The following is a 16648-nucleotide window of genomic DNA, read 5'->3' as shown; positions in this document are numbered from 1 at the left end:
GAATCAACAAAGGAGGAGAACAATTGTTCTGTATGGTACAAGTAGAGAGTAGAAAGTGGGTAAAAAAGAAGAAAAAAAAAAAAAGGGGGGAGAAGAACAAAGAGAAAATAGGGAATGGAAATAGGGGGTACAGAGGGAAAGGAGACAGAAAAAAGGGGAAGATCTGCTGAGGAAGCATGTGTAGGAAAAAGTACCAGTAATGGACCATCTCCAAGAGCCCTGAATCAAGGTCAAGTTGAGGATGGCCCTGCTGGATTCGATGGCATAGCAGCAAGGTGGTTATATTTAATCAAAAGGTATCATCAAGTGCCAACATTTCCTCCATTCTCATGTCATTCAGTGGAAACCCATAAGGACAGTGGTGGGGTAGTGGTAGTTTTCTAATATATTGGGATGAGCTGCCGTGCTGCGGATAGGAAGAAACGGAGAAGGTCTCTTTTTTGTGAAACTATAGAGCCAGGGAGGATAGAGATAAGAGCAATCGCTGGAGCGTTAGAGGTTCTTCATTGATAGTACTATAAACATGAAATACCTGATTCCAGAAGGGACGTATCCTCTCACAGTCCCACCAGATGCCAAATCACAATGTCAGCAGGAGGCAGGGGTGGATGGGAAGATTCTGTGCAATATTATCTGGTCTCTGTATCAACTGGCTAAAATTTTGAAAATTATTTTCTTGTGAGTAGTCGGAAATGGTAGATTTGTGAGTAAAAGGAAAGTTTGCCATTCCACCCTCGAAATGTCCTGTCCCAAGTCTGCGGACCATCTTCTAGTTTATGTGGGTAAAACCCAATGTGTAAGGGCTTGGATCAAGTCATATATGGAGGAGAGTAGATGTCTGGGAATATCCTGCAGGGAGCACAGCACCTTAAACGCAGTGGATGGACAATCTATTTGGGAAGAAAGGAACAGTTGTTTTGTAAAGGAAGATAAATGCAGGGAGGTTAGCCAGTCACGTGAAGCCACAGGGAAGGCAGGGGTACCCAGGCGTGGTTGAATAAATGCACGGGCCTAGAGCCAAGCAAATCGTTGAAAGGAGCCTAATGTAGGATCCCTCATACCCTGAGAGAAAGCGGGATAGTCAAATAAAGATATGAAAAGGAGAAGGGTTTGAGCACAACCCTCTCCTATACCACAGTTTAAGAGCAGCTATTGCCAGTGGTGAGGAAGAGGCCAAATGGGAGAGGGCTCCATTGTACCCCCCATAGTAGGGCTCTTAGATCAACAGGAGCTGGGTCTTGTTCAACAATTACCGAAGCTTTTGGAAAAGACGAGGGAACCATTCAACAGTATGTGCCATAAGTTTTGTTTAGTTCCCTTTAGTGCAAGTTTATAATCCGGCAGCCCAGTGCCACCCTGAAGCTTTGGAAGAGTTAACAGATTATATTTAACTCTAGAAAGACTACGATTCCATATGAATCTAATAGAGAGAGAGAGCATAGAGAGACAAAAAAGGATTTGGGTACAAGAATTGGTATTGTCTGGAAAGGGTACAATAGATAGGGTATGCATCTTAAGGGTATTAATGCGACCGAACCAGGGCAGAGGTACCCCCCCCCCCCCCCAGGACTCCAGGTCTTTTCAGATAAGAGAAAGAAGGGGAACACAGTTCAAGGAGAACAGATATCAAGACTCCCAAGTACGAAATGCCCTTGGTTTGCCATCAGAATGAGTTGTTTGTGCGGAGGGAGGGCAATGGTGTGTAACCATGTGGGCCAGGACATTTCCCTAGTTTCAATCCCTTGATTGCACCCAAAAATTCAGGTTCAGTCAAAGGTTTGTCCAAATCTATGGAGTCCTGTGGGTCAATTTCAGGCAAGGCTGCTTCAGTAATATAAGCCCGCATGTCAACTGCAGAGGAGGGATTACGGTCATGTAATCGGGGCGACAAGTTAGAGAACTGGGAATAATATTGTTTAAGCCAGGAATGAGTTAGGAATGCTTTTTGTATTAAAAAAAAAAAAAAAAAGTCTTGTACCGATTGGATGATGACTGGGATAGAACGACATGGAGGCCTAGGGTGTATTAGCTGTGCCAAATGTTGGCTGCACTTATTGGCCAAAGAGTAGTAGTAATTACGGGCCCTATCACGGCCAATTAGGGTATGGGAATCTAGCATGACGAGCATTGGATAACTCAAAGAAAGTGAGCTAATCCAAATCCCCACTTATGAAGCTGTTCAAGTTCCGTGATAGGGGACAACAAGCAACGAATGTCATCCATGCTGATTTTTTTTCAGGCGAGAAATGTGTTGGATAAGGACACCCCTAACAATGCACTTTAAAGCTTACCACTGTATGAGAGTGGTAGTGTCCAAGGCATGGTCAGACACAAAATTTCAAACTGTTTTAATGACCTCCGCTACGCACACCGATTCTCGCAATAGATTGTCATTGAGTCGCAAGGATGCCCCTTTCAAGCCTTCGGAGGGAGAAGGATGAGTAAACTGGAGCATGGCCAGACCAAAAGATGTGACCCATGGAGGACTGGAGAGGTGTCTAGCAAGGATTGGGAAATTAAAAAATAATCCAGTCTGCTGTATGGAGTTGTGAGTCACGGAGTAGTGACTAATCTCGCTCTACAGGATGTTGTATGCGCCAGACATCTACTAGGTGTGTAGAGTGTAGTAGGGATTTGATGTTTGAGAGTGCAGCTGTGGGAATGGATGACTTACCAGAGGATGTGTCCGCAGACGGAGAAAGGACAACGTTGAGATTCCCACTGACAGCGATACACGGACCTCCAAAGGAATAGACAGTCTGGTGAGAATGGAGGAGAGGAAACAAGCCTGGTCCAGGTTGGGAACATAAAATGTTGGCCACTGCAAAAAATAAAATAAAAAAATCATAAATTTTTAGTTTAAGAAATATGAAGCGGCCGGCTTCATCAATGAGAGAGTCAAGAACCTCGGAGGTAAAAGACTTCTGTAAAGTGATGACTCCTTTAGATTTAGATGGGGGGCTAGAACTGTGAAACCATGTATGATAATAGTGGTTACGCAATGCTGGGATGGAGCCTGTGCGGAAATGCTTCTCCTGAAGTAATAATTTGCAAGAGTGCATTTTATGAAAGCGATGGAGAATTTGGCTCCGCTTCTCTGGTGTATTGAATCCTCTACAATTGAAAGTTGCTAAATTAACAGGGCAATTAGCTGCCATGGTACATAAGGTAAATCAAGGGAGGAGTTAAAAGGGGAAGATGAAGTATGGGCTTCTATCAGACCAACGTCACCAGCAGAAAAACGAGGAGCAGAGGGGAAAGAGAAGGTAAAAAAGGTCAGCAGAAGAGAGAAAATTTTGTGATAAAGTCTCAGTCCCCATGGCCATTAGAACTACAAGGAAAATGCTATGTAGGACAAAATGGAGGCTGAGACCAATAGGCCTCATTCACACAAGCAGATCCGCTGCTACCGAGTGCACCAGCTCAGCAGGAGAGCTCTCTGTTGATCTCTGCTGAGCCGGCGGATGCCAGGTCCCTCTCTGCTCACTGAGCAGGGAGGGGCTTGTCGAGCCCCACTGGTTGTAAAGGAAAGATCGGACGAAAACGGACAGCATGTCCGTTTTCATCAGATCTCACCCGATCTGCTAGGGACGGATGCAAATGTAGGGCCATCCGTCTGATTTTAGTGGATCGTATGTCAGCAGGCATGTCACCTCTGACATCCGTCACTCCATAGACTAACATGGAGCGCCCACTGCCACGTCATCAGTGCCACATATTAGTGCCAACTGTCATCAGTGCCATCTGTCATCATTGCCACGTCAGTGTTGAGTGTCATTGTTCTGGTGCTCCAGGTCCTTCAAAAGTGTAATAGGTAGTCAACAAGTTAGCTGTGTAATTTATGCTCCTAGAACATGTGATGGTGCTCCCTGCATGTTGGGCCTCTCTAAGGCTGGATTTACACCTATGCATTTTTAGTGCTTTTTGCATAGGTATGAATCAGGCCTAAGTGGCCAGGCTGTGCAAAAAGTCCCACACATGTGGTATTGTAATACTCAGGAGGAGTAGCAGAATGTATTTTGGGGTGTCATTTGTGGTATACACATGCCATGTGAGAGAAATAACCTATTACAATAACAAGTTTGTGGGGGGAAAAAAAAAAAAATCTTAAATTTTGCAAAGAATTGTGGGAAAAAGTGACAACATCAAAAAGCTCACCATGCATCTTACTAAATACCTTGGAATATCTACTTTCCAAAAAAATTAGAGTTACGCTTACCGGTAACGTCTTTTCCAGTAGTCTTTCAGGACAGCCACTATGAGAGAGATAGACTCCTCCTCTTCCTCTGGAAACACTGCGCCAGCCCATAAATTCTTACTTCCCCTGCCGGACCTCAGTTTATATCGAGAATACCTCCGGCCAGCTGGGGAGACACAAGAACACATTAATAACATATTTATCAAATACCATTATCTTGCTGCGCTCTGGTCTTTTGTAAGACTCCCCCCAATTTTCGGGTGGGAACTAGGGCTGTCCTGAAAGACTACTGGAAAAGACGTTACCAGTAAGCGTAACTAATTTTCCCTAATCGTCTTTCAGGACAGCCACTATGAGAGGATAAGCGAGCACTTACCAGTTAGGGTGGGACTACAGCTTGCAAAACCTTTCGCCCAAAGGTCTGCTCACCTGCCGACACCAGATCCACTCTGTAGTGTTTTACAAAAGTGGAATAGCTGGACCATGTTGCTGCTCTGCAAATCTGCTCTGGCGTTGCTCCCGCTCTTTCTGCCTGGGAGGCTGCCATAGCTCTAGTGGAGTGTGCTTTAATACCCACTGGGATTTCTTTCCCTGCAACTAAATAAGCCTGCTCGATGGCTACTCTGAGCCACCTAGCAATAGTGCGCCGGGACGCCTTACAACCTTTCCTGGCCCCGGAAAACAAAACAAATAAGGAATCTGACCTTCTAAATGACTTGGTCAGTTCCAGATAGTGTAGGATACATCTCCTAACATCCAAATAATGGAATTTTAGTTCCTTCTCACCGGAGGGATTGGGACAAAAAGAGGGCAAAACAATTTCCTGGCTTCTATGAAAGCTGGATGCCACTTTCGGCAAAAAGGCTGGAGCGGTCTTTAAAACTATCCGATCCGGAAAAATAACGCAAAAGGGAGCCCTGACTGATAAGGCCTCCATCTCACTAACCCTCCTGGCAGTTGTTACTGCTACCAGAAACACTGTCTTCAGAGTAAGCTCTCTCAGAAAACACTCCTTTAAAGGCTCAAAGGGGGGTCCAGTTAAGCTCTGCAAAACTAAAGATAAATCCCATCTGGAAAAGGACAGACCCTGGACCGGTCTCTGTCTGGACAGGGCCCTAAAGAACCTGACTACCCATGGGTTGGCAGCCAAATGATCTTCTAAATAAACACTGAGGGCTGATACTTGACCCCTAAGGGTACTAATGGATAAGCCCTTATCTGCCCCACATTGTAAAAATTCCAACACTGCGGAGGAGCTCCGTACTGGGAAAGAGCTCTCTGCGCACCACTTGTTGAAACGCAACCAGACCTTTTCATAGATATGGCGAGTTTCCTTTTTCCTACTGTCCAGGAGGGTAGAAACTAGTCTCTGTGAAAATCCCTTAGATTCTAATAAACCCTCCTCAGTAGCCAGGCCGCTAACTTCCACTGGCGTACCTGTGGGCAAAGGACTGGCCCCTGAGAGAGGAGATCGTCCCGAGGGGGCAAGAGTAAGGGAGGTTCTACCGCCAACTGCTTTAGCATTGAGAACCATGCTCTCTTGGGCCAATGTGGAGCCACCAGAATCAGAGATGTGCTTTCCATCTGAAACTTTCTCAGAACTGCTGGCAACAACGCTGGAGGTGGGAAGGCATAGCAAGTTCTGAAGTGCCAATTCTGGCTCAAAGCGTCCACCCCTAAGGCTCCTTCTCCCCTTTTTTAGGGAGAAAAAACAGGGTTTTTGCATTGTTTCTGGACGCAAACAGGTCCACCTCCGGAGACCCCCATCTCTTTATTATGAGATTGAAGACCTCCTGGTTGAGAACCCAATCGCCCTCCCTCAGCCTCTTTCGGCTGAGAAAGTCTGCTACCACGTTTTTCTCTCCGCTCAGAAAAACTGCTGAGAGCGAAAGGGTGTAGGTTTCGGCCCAGGACAGGATCTCTGTCGCTAAAGACAACAGGGCTCCGCTTCTCGTGCCACCCCGTTTGTTCAAATAGGCCACTACGGAAGAGTTGTCCGACCGCACCTGAATGTGGTGACCCCGGAGCTCTTTTTTGAAGAATTTGAGGGCTAGTCCCACTGCCCTTAATTCTTTCCAGTTGGACGATCGAGTCAACTCGCCGTCCTCCCAAGTGCCCTGGGCTAGAAGGGAACCCAAAATGTGCCCCCCAACCTTTTCCACTTGCGTCTGTGGTTACTACTCGAGAAATCGGGATGAGCCACAGACGACCTTGCGACAGATTTGTCACTTTCCTCCACCACCAGAGGGATCTCTTTACCTGGTGTGGAATATGTACTAGGGTGTCTAGGGCCTCCTGACTGTGGTCCCACACCCCTAGGATGAAGGTCTGTAGGGGACGAAAGTGTAGCCCTGCCCACTGCACTGCTGGAAGGGTGGATGTAAGGAGACCCAGTACTGACATCAGAACCCTTATGGAAACCAGCTGGTTGCTCTGAAGAGAGGCCACCGCACTGTCCAGTTTTTGTACCTTTTCTCTTGGTAGAAAAACTCTCAACAGTGTTGAGTCCAACAGGAAACCTAGATAGGAGATCTGTTGTGAGGGGATCAAGCTGGACTTTTCCAAGTTCAGAAGCCACCCCAGGTCTGTAAGGACCCCCTTGGTTAGATCGAGATCCTTGACCAACTGTGTTGGGGATGCTGCAAATAAAAGCAGGTCGTCCAGGTAGGCAATTATACATATCCCCTGGAGCCGAAGAAAGGCCATGGCTTCTGCCAGGACTTTGGTAAAAATGCGGGGTGCAGAGGATAGCCCAAATGGCAGGGCCTGAAACTGAAAGTGTACTGTTTCTCCGCCCAGATCTATGGCAAGGCGTAGAAACCTCTGCGAGGCTTCCGCTATAGGGATGTGTAAATACGCGTCCCTTAGGTCCAGAGATACCATGAAACAGTTGTGGGGCAGAAGCGCCTTTACTGAAAAGATCGATTCCATGCGGAATCTTTTGTATGTCACTGAAGCGTTCAGGGGCTTTAAGTTCAGAATCAACCTGAACTTCCCTGAGGGTTTTTTCACTATGAAGATGTGAGAATAAAAACCCCTTCCCTCTTCTGCTTTTGGGACCCTGAGAATAACATCCTGATTCTCCAATTCCCTCAGAGCTTCTAGCAAGGCCTCGGCCTTTACCATGCACCTGGGTAGATGCGTGACAAGGAGCCTTTGAGGGGGTGGTCTTAGGAATTCCAAGAGGTACCCCCTTCTTATTACCCCTAAAATAAATTGATTGGGGGATATTGTCTCCCACTGTGGAAGAAAGGCCCCCAGTCTTCCTCCCACTGTAGCTGGAATGTCACTGGGTTTTATGGGGCTGGATAGGAGGGCGAAAAATCGCCCCTCCTCTGCCCCTGCCTTTTTGGGGCCAGGTTTTCTTTTTCCCCTCTGGTTTAGAGGTTTCCCTACGCCCCTGCGGACGAAACTCCTTTTTTGTTGGTACGGGGGTTTTCCGTTTGAGAGGAAAGGACTTTTTCCTGTCCGCTGTCCGGTCTAGAACCGTCTCTAGCCCTGGGCCAAAAAGGAGGTCCCCCGTGAGGGGTATCCCACATAGCTTTATCTTGGAAGCATTATCCCCTGGCCATGTTTTTAACCAGAGGGCCCTTCTGGCCGAATTGGCTAGAGCCGCCGTTCTGCCCGACATGCGGACGGACTCAGCAGAGGCATCTGCTATGTAAGTGATCCCTCGCAGCATAGTAGGGAAGGATGACAGAATGGTTTCCTTATCTGTGCCTGCCTCAATATGTTGTTGGATCTGTGAGAGCCAGTGCTCTAAATTGCGAGCCACAACTGTAACTGCCATTTCAGGCTTAAGATTGCCGATAGCCGAGTCCCACGTTTTTTTAAGCAGAGAGTCAATCCTTTTGTCCATGACATCTGCCAAGGCCCCCATGTCTTCAAACGCCAAATCTGTGTGTCTGGAGACCTGGGAGAAAGCGGCATCCAATTTGGGACTTTTATTCCAAAGGCATGCCGGGTCCTCTGAAAATGGGAACCTTCTATTGAGGGATCTAGATAAAAAGGGTTTTCTCTCCGAATCCTGCCACTCCTTTTTAACTGTTTCCATTAAAACTTCGTGCACTGGAAACACCCTTCTTTTTGGCTCCCCCAAACCTGAATACATTTGGTCATGCAGGGTTAGGGGCTTTTTATCCGTCTGGATACCGAGGGTTGCATAAATTGCCTTTAAGAGGTCCTCTACCTCATCAAGGGATAATTTATATCTGGAGGCTTTCCTGGACCTGTCCTGGTCCTCCCCCTCGGAACCCTCCTGGGAATCGGAAGAGGAACTGTCTGGAAGTTCCCTACCTGTCCCTGAAGGGCCTGCAACCTCTGTCCCCCCTGTACTAGCAGGTTGGACCGGAGCAGAGCTCTGTGCTAGAGGTGGGGTTGTATCCTGGGAAGATGGACCCGTGGGAAGCTGACATTTTTCAAAAAGGGACCTAAAAGAAGAGAAGGTGGACGAGAGCTCTTTAACTGAAGCTGCTAGTCCTGACTCCTGCTCAGATTCCCTTTCCCTAACGAGGGAGTCAATACACCCCTTGCACAACACTTTGGTCCAAGATTCCCCTAAAATGTCCCTACAGGAGGCACACTTCTTTTTAGAGCTATGCGTAGACCTAGTTTTTTCCGTAGCTTTCTAAAAAAAAAGAAGGAAAAAAGAAAAAACAGAAAAAGACAAAGTCAATCAAAAGCTCGGGATACAACCCTGGGAGTGCACTAGACCCTTTTTTAAACGAAGGGATCTGAGCCTCCCCTCCCCCCTGGCCACCCAGGGGGGTCTGTCCCCCCCCCCCCCCCATGATAGAACCATACATTGGGGTGGGGGGAACCTAGATAGAGAGTACCCCTCCCCAGGGTGCTCTTACCTTAGGAATGCTGGAGATAGAGTCTGTCGTTTGAGCCTCAGCTTCCGACATGACTGCAGGTGGCTGCTTACTACAGAGTTCCACGCTGCCTGTGCGCGTTCTGAACTCATCTCCAGCTTGTGCCCGGCCCTCCTATCAGCTCCACGACCCGGAACCGGAAGTCGATCGTATTCGAGGTCAAGCCTTCGTTTCCGCCGGATACGACGTCGTTCGGCCCGCTCGGTTCAAAGAAAAAAAAGGGGCGGACTGTACCCATGTACAGGGAAATCTTCCGAACGGCTTGCCAGCTGCGTCCCTGTAGACGCGATAGGAGTCCCCCACGACCTGAAGCCGCGCTCGACTCGGAAGGGGTGGCAGTACCTGGTGAGGTAAGTAAACCGTTCGACCCGTCCGACACGCGGACGTTGGTTTCGAACGGTTTGAACCCAGCTTTCTCCAAACGAAGCCCCTGCTTCTTTCAACTGGGTTCTCTTAACGACAAAACGGCCACAGCCTCCCCGACTGATCGGCCTGGTTCCTTGCACAGTGTCTCCCCGCCGGAGGAAACACTAATAACTGTGGTCCGGCAGGGGAAGTAAGAATTTATGGGCTGGCGCAGTGTTTCCAGAGGAAGAGGAGGAGTCTATCTCTCTCATAGTGGCTGTCCTGAAAGACGATTAGGGAAAATTGGGTAATTTGGGGGGCATTTGTACTTTCCTAGCTTGTTTGGGTCGCAAGAAATGAGATCGGCCACCAGTATATCAGGTGTGATAATTTTTTTATGGATTTGCACAACAGCTTGTAGACTCTCTAACTTTCACAAAGACCAAATAATATCCACAAATTTGGGTTATTTTACCAAATATATGTAGCAGTATAAACTGTGGCCAAAATTTATGAAGAAAAATAAATTTGCTAAATTATATCACAGAAACAAAGATTATAGCGCAAAAAAATAAAAAACCCAGGAGGTGATCAAATACCACCAAAAGAAAGCTCTATTTGTATGAAAAAAAAAGGACAAAATTTTTTTATTTGGGTACAGTATTACATGACTGAGTAATTTTCAAAGTGTGAGAGCACCGAAAGCTGAAAAATTGGTCTGGTCACGAGGAGGGTTTAAGTGCCCAGTGGTCAAGTGATACTAAAGGATTTTTTTTTTTTTTTTTTTTTTTTTTTTTTTTTAAACAAACATGTCATACTCACCTCCACTGTGAAGCTCGTTTTGCACAGAGTGGCCCCAAACATCCATTTCTGGGGTCCTTCGGCAGCTCTTGAGGCTCCGACCCATTAGAAGCACTCTCCCGAGGGGGTTACCTTGTGGGCGCACTCCCGAGTCCAGCATTTAGCATCCACCGAGGCCGAATGCAGGACTCTGCCGTGCCCACATCATTGGATTTGATTGACAGCAGCAGCGGGAGCCAATGGCTGCGCTGCCATCAATCTATCCAATCAAGAACCCATAGAGAGGGGGGCAGTGGGGATGCGCCAACTGAAATTCATGGCTCAGGTAAGAAAAACGGGGGGGCTAGGGGCCCGGTGACTGCAAGGTGTTTTTTCACCTTAATGCATAGGCTGTGGCCCCTTTAATGTCGAAATTGCTGGCAAAAAAAATATATGAGTACACCCCTCTAAGTAAGAATGTCCATATTGGGCCCAATTAGCCATTATGCGCCGATGTCATGTGACACATTAGTGTTACAAGGTCTCGATGTGAATGGGGAGCAGGTGTGTTAAATTTGGTGTCATCGCTCTCACTCTCTCATACTGGTCATTGGAAGTCCAACATGGCACCTCATGGCAAAGAACTCTGAGGATCTGAAGAAAATAATTGTTGCTCTACATAAAGATGGCATAGGCTATAAGAAGATTGCCAAGACCCTAAAACTGAGCTGCAGCACAGTGGCCAAGACCATACAGTGGTTTAACAGAACAGGTTTCATTCAGAACAGGCCTTGCCAAAGAAGTTGAGGGCACGTTTCAGTTCGCGTTGTGCGCTATACAAATATTTCACTCACTCACGTGCTCTGCATCATATCCAGAGGTTGCCTTTGGGAAATAGACATATGAGTGCTACCAGGATAAACTTACCGGTATTTGGTTCAGATGGTGTCAAGCGTGTGTGAGACATACAAAGACAAGCGTTTAGAATACAATCAAGCATGGTGGTGGGAGTGTCATGGTCTGGGGCTGCATGAGTGTTGCCAGCACTGGGGAGCTACAGTTCATTGAGGGAACCATGAATGCCAATATGTACTTCGACATACAGAAGCAGAGCACGTTCCCCTTCCATCTGAGACTGTGTCGCAGGGCAGTAATCCAACATAACAACCCCAAACACACCTCTAAGACAACCATTGCCTTGCTAAAGAATCTGAGGGTAAAGATGATGGACTGGCCAAGCATGGGCTCCCTTAACCCTTCCCCACCCCCTAGTGGTTAACCCCTTCACTGCCATTTACACAGGAATCAGTGCATTTGTATAGCACAGATTGCTGTATAAAAAACAATGGTCCCAAAAATGTGCAGACACGCCATAATGTCGCAGACACGATAAAAAATTACTGATCGCCGCCATTACTAGTAAAAAAATATATAATAAAAATGCCATAAAACTATCCCTTATTTTGTAAATGCTATAACTTTTGCGCAAACCAAACGTTTATTGTGATTTTTTTTTTTTTTTTTTTTTTTTTTTACCAAGAATATGTAGAAGAAAACGTGTCGGCCTAAACTGAGGAAAAAAATGTTTTGTTTTTTTATATATTTTGGGGGGATATTTATTATAGGTAAGCTCTAACGAGCAGGGCCCTCTTATCCCTCCTGTATTGATTTGTATTGTAAGTGTACTGTCTGCCCTCATATTGTAAAGCGCTGTGCAAACTGTTGGCGCTATATAAATCCTGAATAATAATAATAATAATAATAGGAAAATGTAAAAAATTATGCGTTTTTTTCTAAATTGTCCCTTTTTTGTTTATAGTGCAAAGAATAAAAACAACAGGGGTGATCAAATACCACCAAAAGAAAGCTCTATTTGTGGGAACAAAAAGGACATTAATTTTGTTTGGGAGCCACGTCGCACGACCACTCAATTGTCAGTTAAAGCGGCAGTGCCGAATCGCAAAAAGGTCCAGGCTTAGGTGGTTAAAAACTGCAGGATAATGGTGTTGTGGTAACTTGCCCAAATAAAAAATAAAATAAAAAATAAAAAAAACAACCATAATATTATTCTTGATATCACTAGAAAAATAAAAATAAAAAAACCTTTGAAATTGTGTTTGCAATAACTCCTTCAGTATCACCAGCAAAGCAGCTTCATTATTTTCCATTAAAGAAGAGAATGTGCGCTGCATTTGGAGATTTCATAATTTTGACACACAAATGTTAATTCTCCATTAGGAACGCTAGTTTACAAGACCGACCACTTCTGGCTTCTCCTTGCTTCGGAGCATGTGTGTTTGTACTTTGGACTTTTGTCCGACGGACTTGTATACACACACTCTGGAAATCAAACAACCCTTGTTGGCGGAAAATTTGAACACATGCTTGTCCGATGGAGCATACACGCGGTCGGGTTTTTCCGCCAACAGACTGACATCGAACATTTCCCATCGGAAAATCCAATCGTGTAAACGGGGCTTTAGTCTTGAAGAAGTGAACCTGGCAAAGGTTGTCACGGACAAAAGGAAGGATCAGGATTTCTTGAGCCGGAGGTCCTATGGACCCGGTCCAGTTCAATGCAGTCCTCTTTGGGGTGTTGTAAAAGTTTGTTAAGGAGGCCATGTGTAAATCCTTTGGTTCCACAGAATGTGGATGTTATTGCTGTGATTTCCATTTCCAATATCATCCTATTGGTAAGAAAGTTTCTATAGCATCACAGTGTGGGAGTTAAGGATTTCTTCATGGGACTGTACAGCACTATGCAGACCATCAGTGGTAGGTTCCATGTCCTCAAAGCGAGCTCCAATGTCTCGCTTAAGCTCAGAGATTTCCTGCATATAGGTCTTCTCAATCCTTTTAAACACACAGTTCAAAATCAGCTTTGGTAGACATTGACATGATGTAGCTGTGAAGGCATTTAATTTGGGATTCCATGTCCCAGCCATCTCCAGAGCCCTGGAAAGCAGTGGAGTGGCTCCTGGAGGAGCGATCTGGGCCCTCTGGAGAAGTGTGGCTGGTGCAGGTGCTCACCTGAGAGTCCAGGGCAGATTCGGAGCGGGCCGGGGAAGGAGGCGCCATCTTGGATTCGGGCCGGTACTGGGCCACGGACAATGATCAGGTAAAAAACTGCCCAAATTGCCTGCTGGGCGAGGTCCTCTAGTGCCCTTCTGCACTTGTCTTTCCCCATTAGGCTGGTTGGAGCAGAGTTCAAAAATGCTGGGAAGCCCTGTAGAGCCACGGGATCCAGAAGCTGCAGCAGAAAAGTCTTACTGCTCCATGCGGCTAGCCACGTCCCCTACATTGAGCACAGTTTAGAAAAGCTTGCTCTATTGAAATGTAATGTTCTAATACTCCCCTCGTGTCTCCTTTCATACGATTTATGCAGAACCTAATAATCTTGTGGTATTTACAAATCTGCAATCAGATCTGTATCATTTGTAATTAAAAGATCTAGCAATGTGTTACTCCTAGTAAGGGAATCCACCAATTGGGACATGTAGAACATTTAAGAAATGGCATGCCTTTAATGAGTGGGCTGTCCCTTCCTCCCAGTTTATGTCGCGATAGTTCAAATCCCTCATTATGACAATTCCCTATCTTGAGGACACTTCTAAATTGTGAAAGGAGATCAAACTCCACCTCTTCCCTGAGGTTAGGGGGCCTGTAACAGACCCCCACTAGGAAATAATGTATAAACAAACATTCTTGTACAACAAAAGGCTTTTTTTTTTTTTTGACAAAAAAAAAACAAAAAAAAAAAAACAACTGTTGCTGTACCTGCTTGTGTAACTGTAATGTGAGCAGCAGTTTTGCTGCAATGTGTTAGTGTATCTAAATCTGCTAGTAAATTTTACACTCCCCCAAACTGACAATGTTGCTGTCCATATGTGCCTCCTGTGCTCCTTTATCAAGAGTGGAGGCAATATAAGGCCTCTTTCACGTGGGGCTGATTATGCTTACCGATCCCCTGGTGATTGGAGCAGAGTGGGCGAATGGCACATCTGTGTCTGCTCATTTTCAGAGTGGACACAGAGCCCGCTCTGCTCTATCAGCAGCAGAGAGCAAACTGGCTGCGGTTACCATTCACATGACCGCCCTCCATTCTGATCCACCTAAACTGAAGAGGCCTGATCCACTTTTCTTTTTTCTTTTTTTTTAGTAGACTGGAATCGTACATGGAGGTAGGTGGGTGTAAACTGACACAAAACCATTTACACCTGCCTGCCCATAGGAATGCATGGACTTTCCAATCAAGTCCGTCTGAAAACCTGACTGAGGAACTTATCAGATCACCAATGTGAAATGGGCCTAATACAGAAGATATGTAACTGGTCAGATCATTAGGTGAAAAACTGAGAAAAAAAAAAAAAAGCTTAATAAAGCTAAATGCAGCCACCACATCTAATGATTGGTAAGCTGAAATATATTACATTTTTGGCTTTCGGTTTAAATACCATTTTAACAGCACTCAACACAGGACACAAGTAATGACAACAGGCATTCAGACACACATGTATTCTCTAATACTGCATTTTTTATTTATTTTTTTGAGAAGTATTTTCTGGGTGAAAGAGCTGCATACAGCCAGCCAGACATTATGTAGCACACATATGGTGGATTGCATCGACATTTGACCACGCATGCGTGACCGCCCAATGTATTTTCCAAATGTTACGTCGTTAAGGTTTCTGAAAATACGTCAAGACATGCATGCGCGGTTTAATGAGAATACAAACAAGCATTAGCATTTACAAGAGCATGCAGCAATTCACTTGTATGGTAGGCACTAATCACAGGCAGTGAAACATTGCCCGATCTCTGCTGCCAAACATCGGGGCAATGTCTCACTGCCTGTGATTAGCATAGCGCTGCGCCCACTTCCTGGTGGGCTCTGCACGTATTCCATGCAAACACGCCTGAGCTCATCCCTAGTAGGCAGTACATGGTGCCCCCTGTGCATGGGAAAGACCCAGGAAATCACGCATGCCTGCTTCTCTGCCATACTTCTGTCCATCCGTGAATCACTGTCAACCCATGGCCCACCCACAGGGCGAGTCTGGTGCTATTACTGAGCCCCCTGTCTGATATCAATGTCATTAGAGCCAAGGGAGAGGCTGGTGCAGAGAGAACTAGGAAATATGCTGCCTCTAATGTGGCACTCACCACTGCTGACCGGCTTATGTATCCCCATGATCCTGTTCATCCTCTCCTCCGAGTTACTCATCAGCTTCCTCCGCCGGATCTCCGCCCTTCGCTGGGACACGGACATCTTCTCTGGAGCCGAGTCTCCGCTGCCGTCTGGACCTTCCATACCGTTACTAGTGCCTAAAACCACCTCTCCACCCTGTGTGATCATCTCTACACAATGAGTTCCTCTGTCAACTCGGTAACGGCTCACTCTGATGACATCACTATCTGCGCCTATCCGCATCCACCTTGTGCTTGTCAATTACGTATAGGAAGGGAGCCGGAGAAAAACATTAGCTGCGTCATATATAATAAAGCATCGATCTTCCCTCTCCTCGGTGCCTCCACTCTTCTTCATTTTTACTAAAGTACATAACCAGGCTCCCAAAGTGTGACTAGTCTACTGTGCATTAGTACTAAAAGCTAGGCCAATGCAATGGCACTTTCCCAGGCCAATGTGAATTCACCCTTCAAGGGGGGTTGACAGTGGGGCTGGTGCACAAAACTTTTAGGGGGGGGGGGGGGGGGGCGCAAACAAACTGAAAAATACTCAACCCCCCATCAATTGCAGCCTCACTGTGCCCATCATATGCAGCCACTTGTGCCCAGTATACAGTCACTGTGTTCATCATATGCAGCCACTGTTCCCATCAATTGCAGCCACTGTGCCCATCAAAGCAAATGCAGCCACTTGTGCCTATCATATGCAGCCATTGTGCCCATCAAACGCAGCCACTGTGCCCATCAAACGCAGCCACTGTGCCCATCATATGCAGACATTGTGCCCAGTATATGCAGCCACTTGAGCCAATCAAATGCAGCCTCTTGTGCCCATCAGATGCAGCCAGGCTCGGCTGTCACTTCACTAAACCCCCCCCCACGCAGCCGGTCCTGCGGCACTTACCACTAGTGTGGCAGGGCTCTGCTCCTCGGCGGGAAGCGGCAGCTGCGGCTCCTGTGTCTTCTCGGCTCATCTTCAGGCTTTCTCCGCCGTATCTCCTCTTCCACCAAAGGGTTAGTCATCCAATAGGATCGCCTAATTCTTTGGCCAGTTGGGAGACAGGTCTCGCTGACCTGCCTGCTGATTGGCAGGGAGGAACGTTAGTGTCAAAATAGCGAAAATTAATTCGCTATGCCCATGGGCGTCTGCAGAACTTTTTCCAAGGGGGGGCATCATTTCAAGGCCACTCATGCTCCGCCCCTTTTCGACAATCTCATGAAAATCTTTCCACTGGTAATACATATGTGTTATATAACAGATAAT

At 46.4% G+C, this 16648-nt stretch overlaps 1 protein-coding gene across 4 annotated transcripts in view; it reads right to left on the bottom strand.

Moving 5' to 3' along the window:
- Positions 1-15652, bottom strand: part of CAMLG (calcium modulating ligand) — a 158181-nt gene extending 142529 nt beyond the window's left edge. Inside the window, exons 1-2 of one of the 4 annotated variants that reach the window (XM_077473944.1) lie at positions 15361-15652; positions 2675-2821 (exon numbers count right to left, since the gene is read on the bottom strand). In XM_077473944.1, coding sequence (XP_077330070.1) covers positions 2675-2821; positions 15361-15628 — 415 coding nt within the window. In that variant the 5' untranslated portion in view covers positions 15629-15652. The remainder of the gene's footprint in view (positions 1-2674; positions 2822-15360) is intronic. The other 3 variants (XM_077473945.1, XM_077473946.1, XM_077473947.1) reach the window with 3 other exon arrangements.
- Positions 15653-16648: the final 996 nt, after the last annotated feature.

This window comes from Lithobates pipiens, unplaced genomic scaffold (genome assembly GCF_037356315.1).
Source record: "Lithobates pipiens isolate NorthernLeopardFrog02 unplaced genomic scaffold, aLitPip1_a1.2 Scaffold_8, whole genome shotgun sequence".
NCBI lineage: Eukaryota > Metazoa > Chordata > Amphibia > Anura > Ranidae > Lithobates > Lithobates pipiens.
Note: the sequence above shows the minus strand (reverse complement) of the source record. Positions and strands in the feature narration are given on the sequence as shown.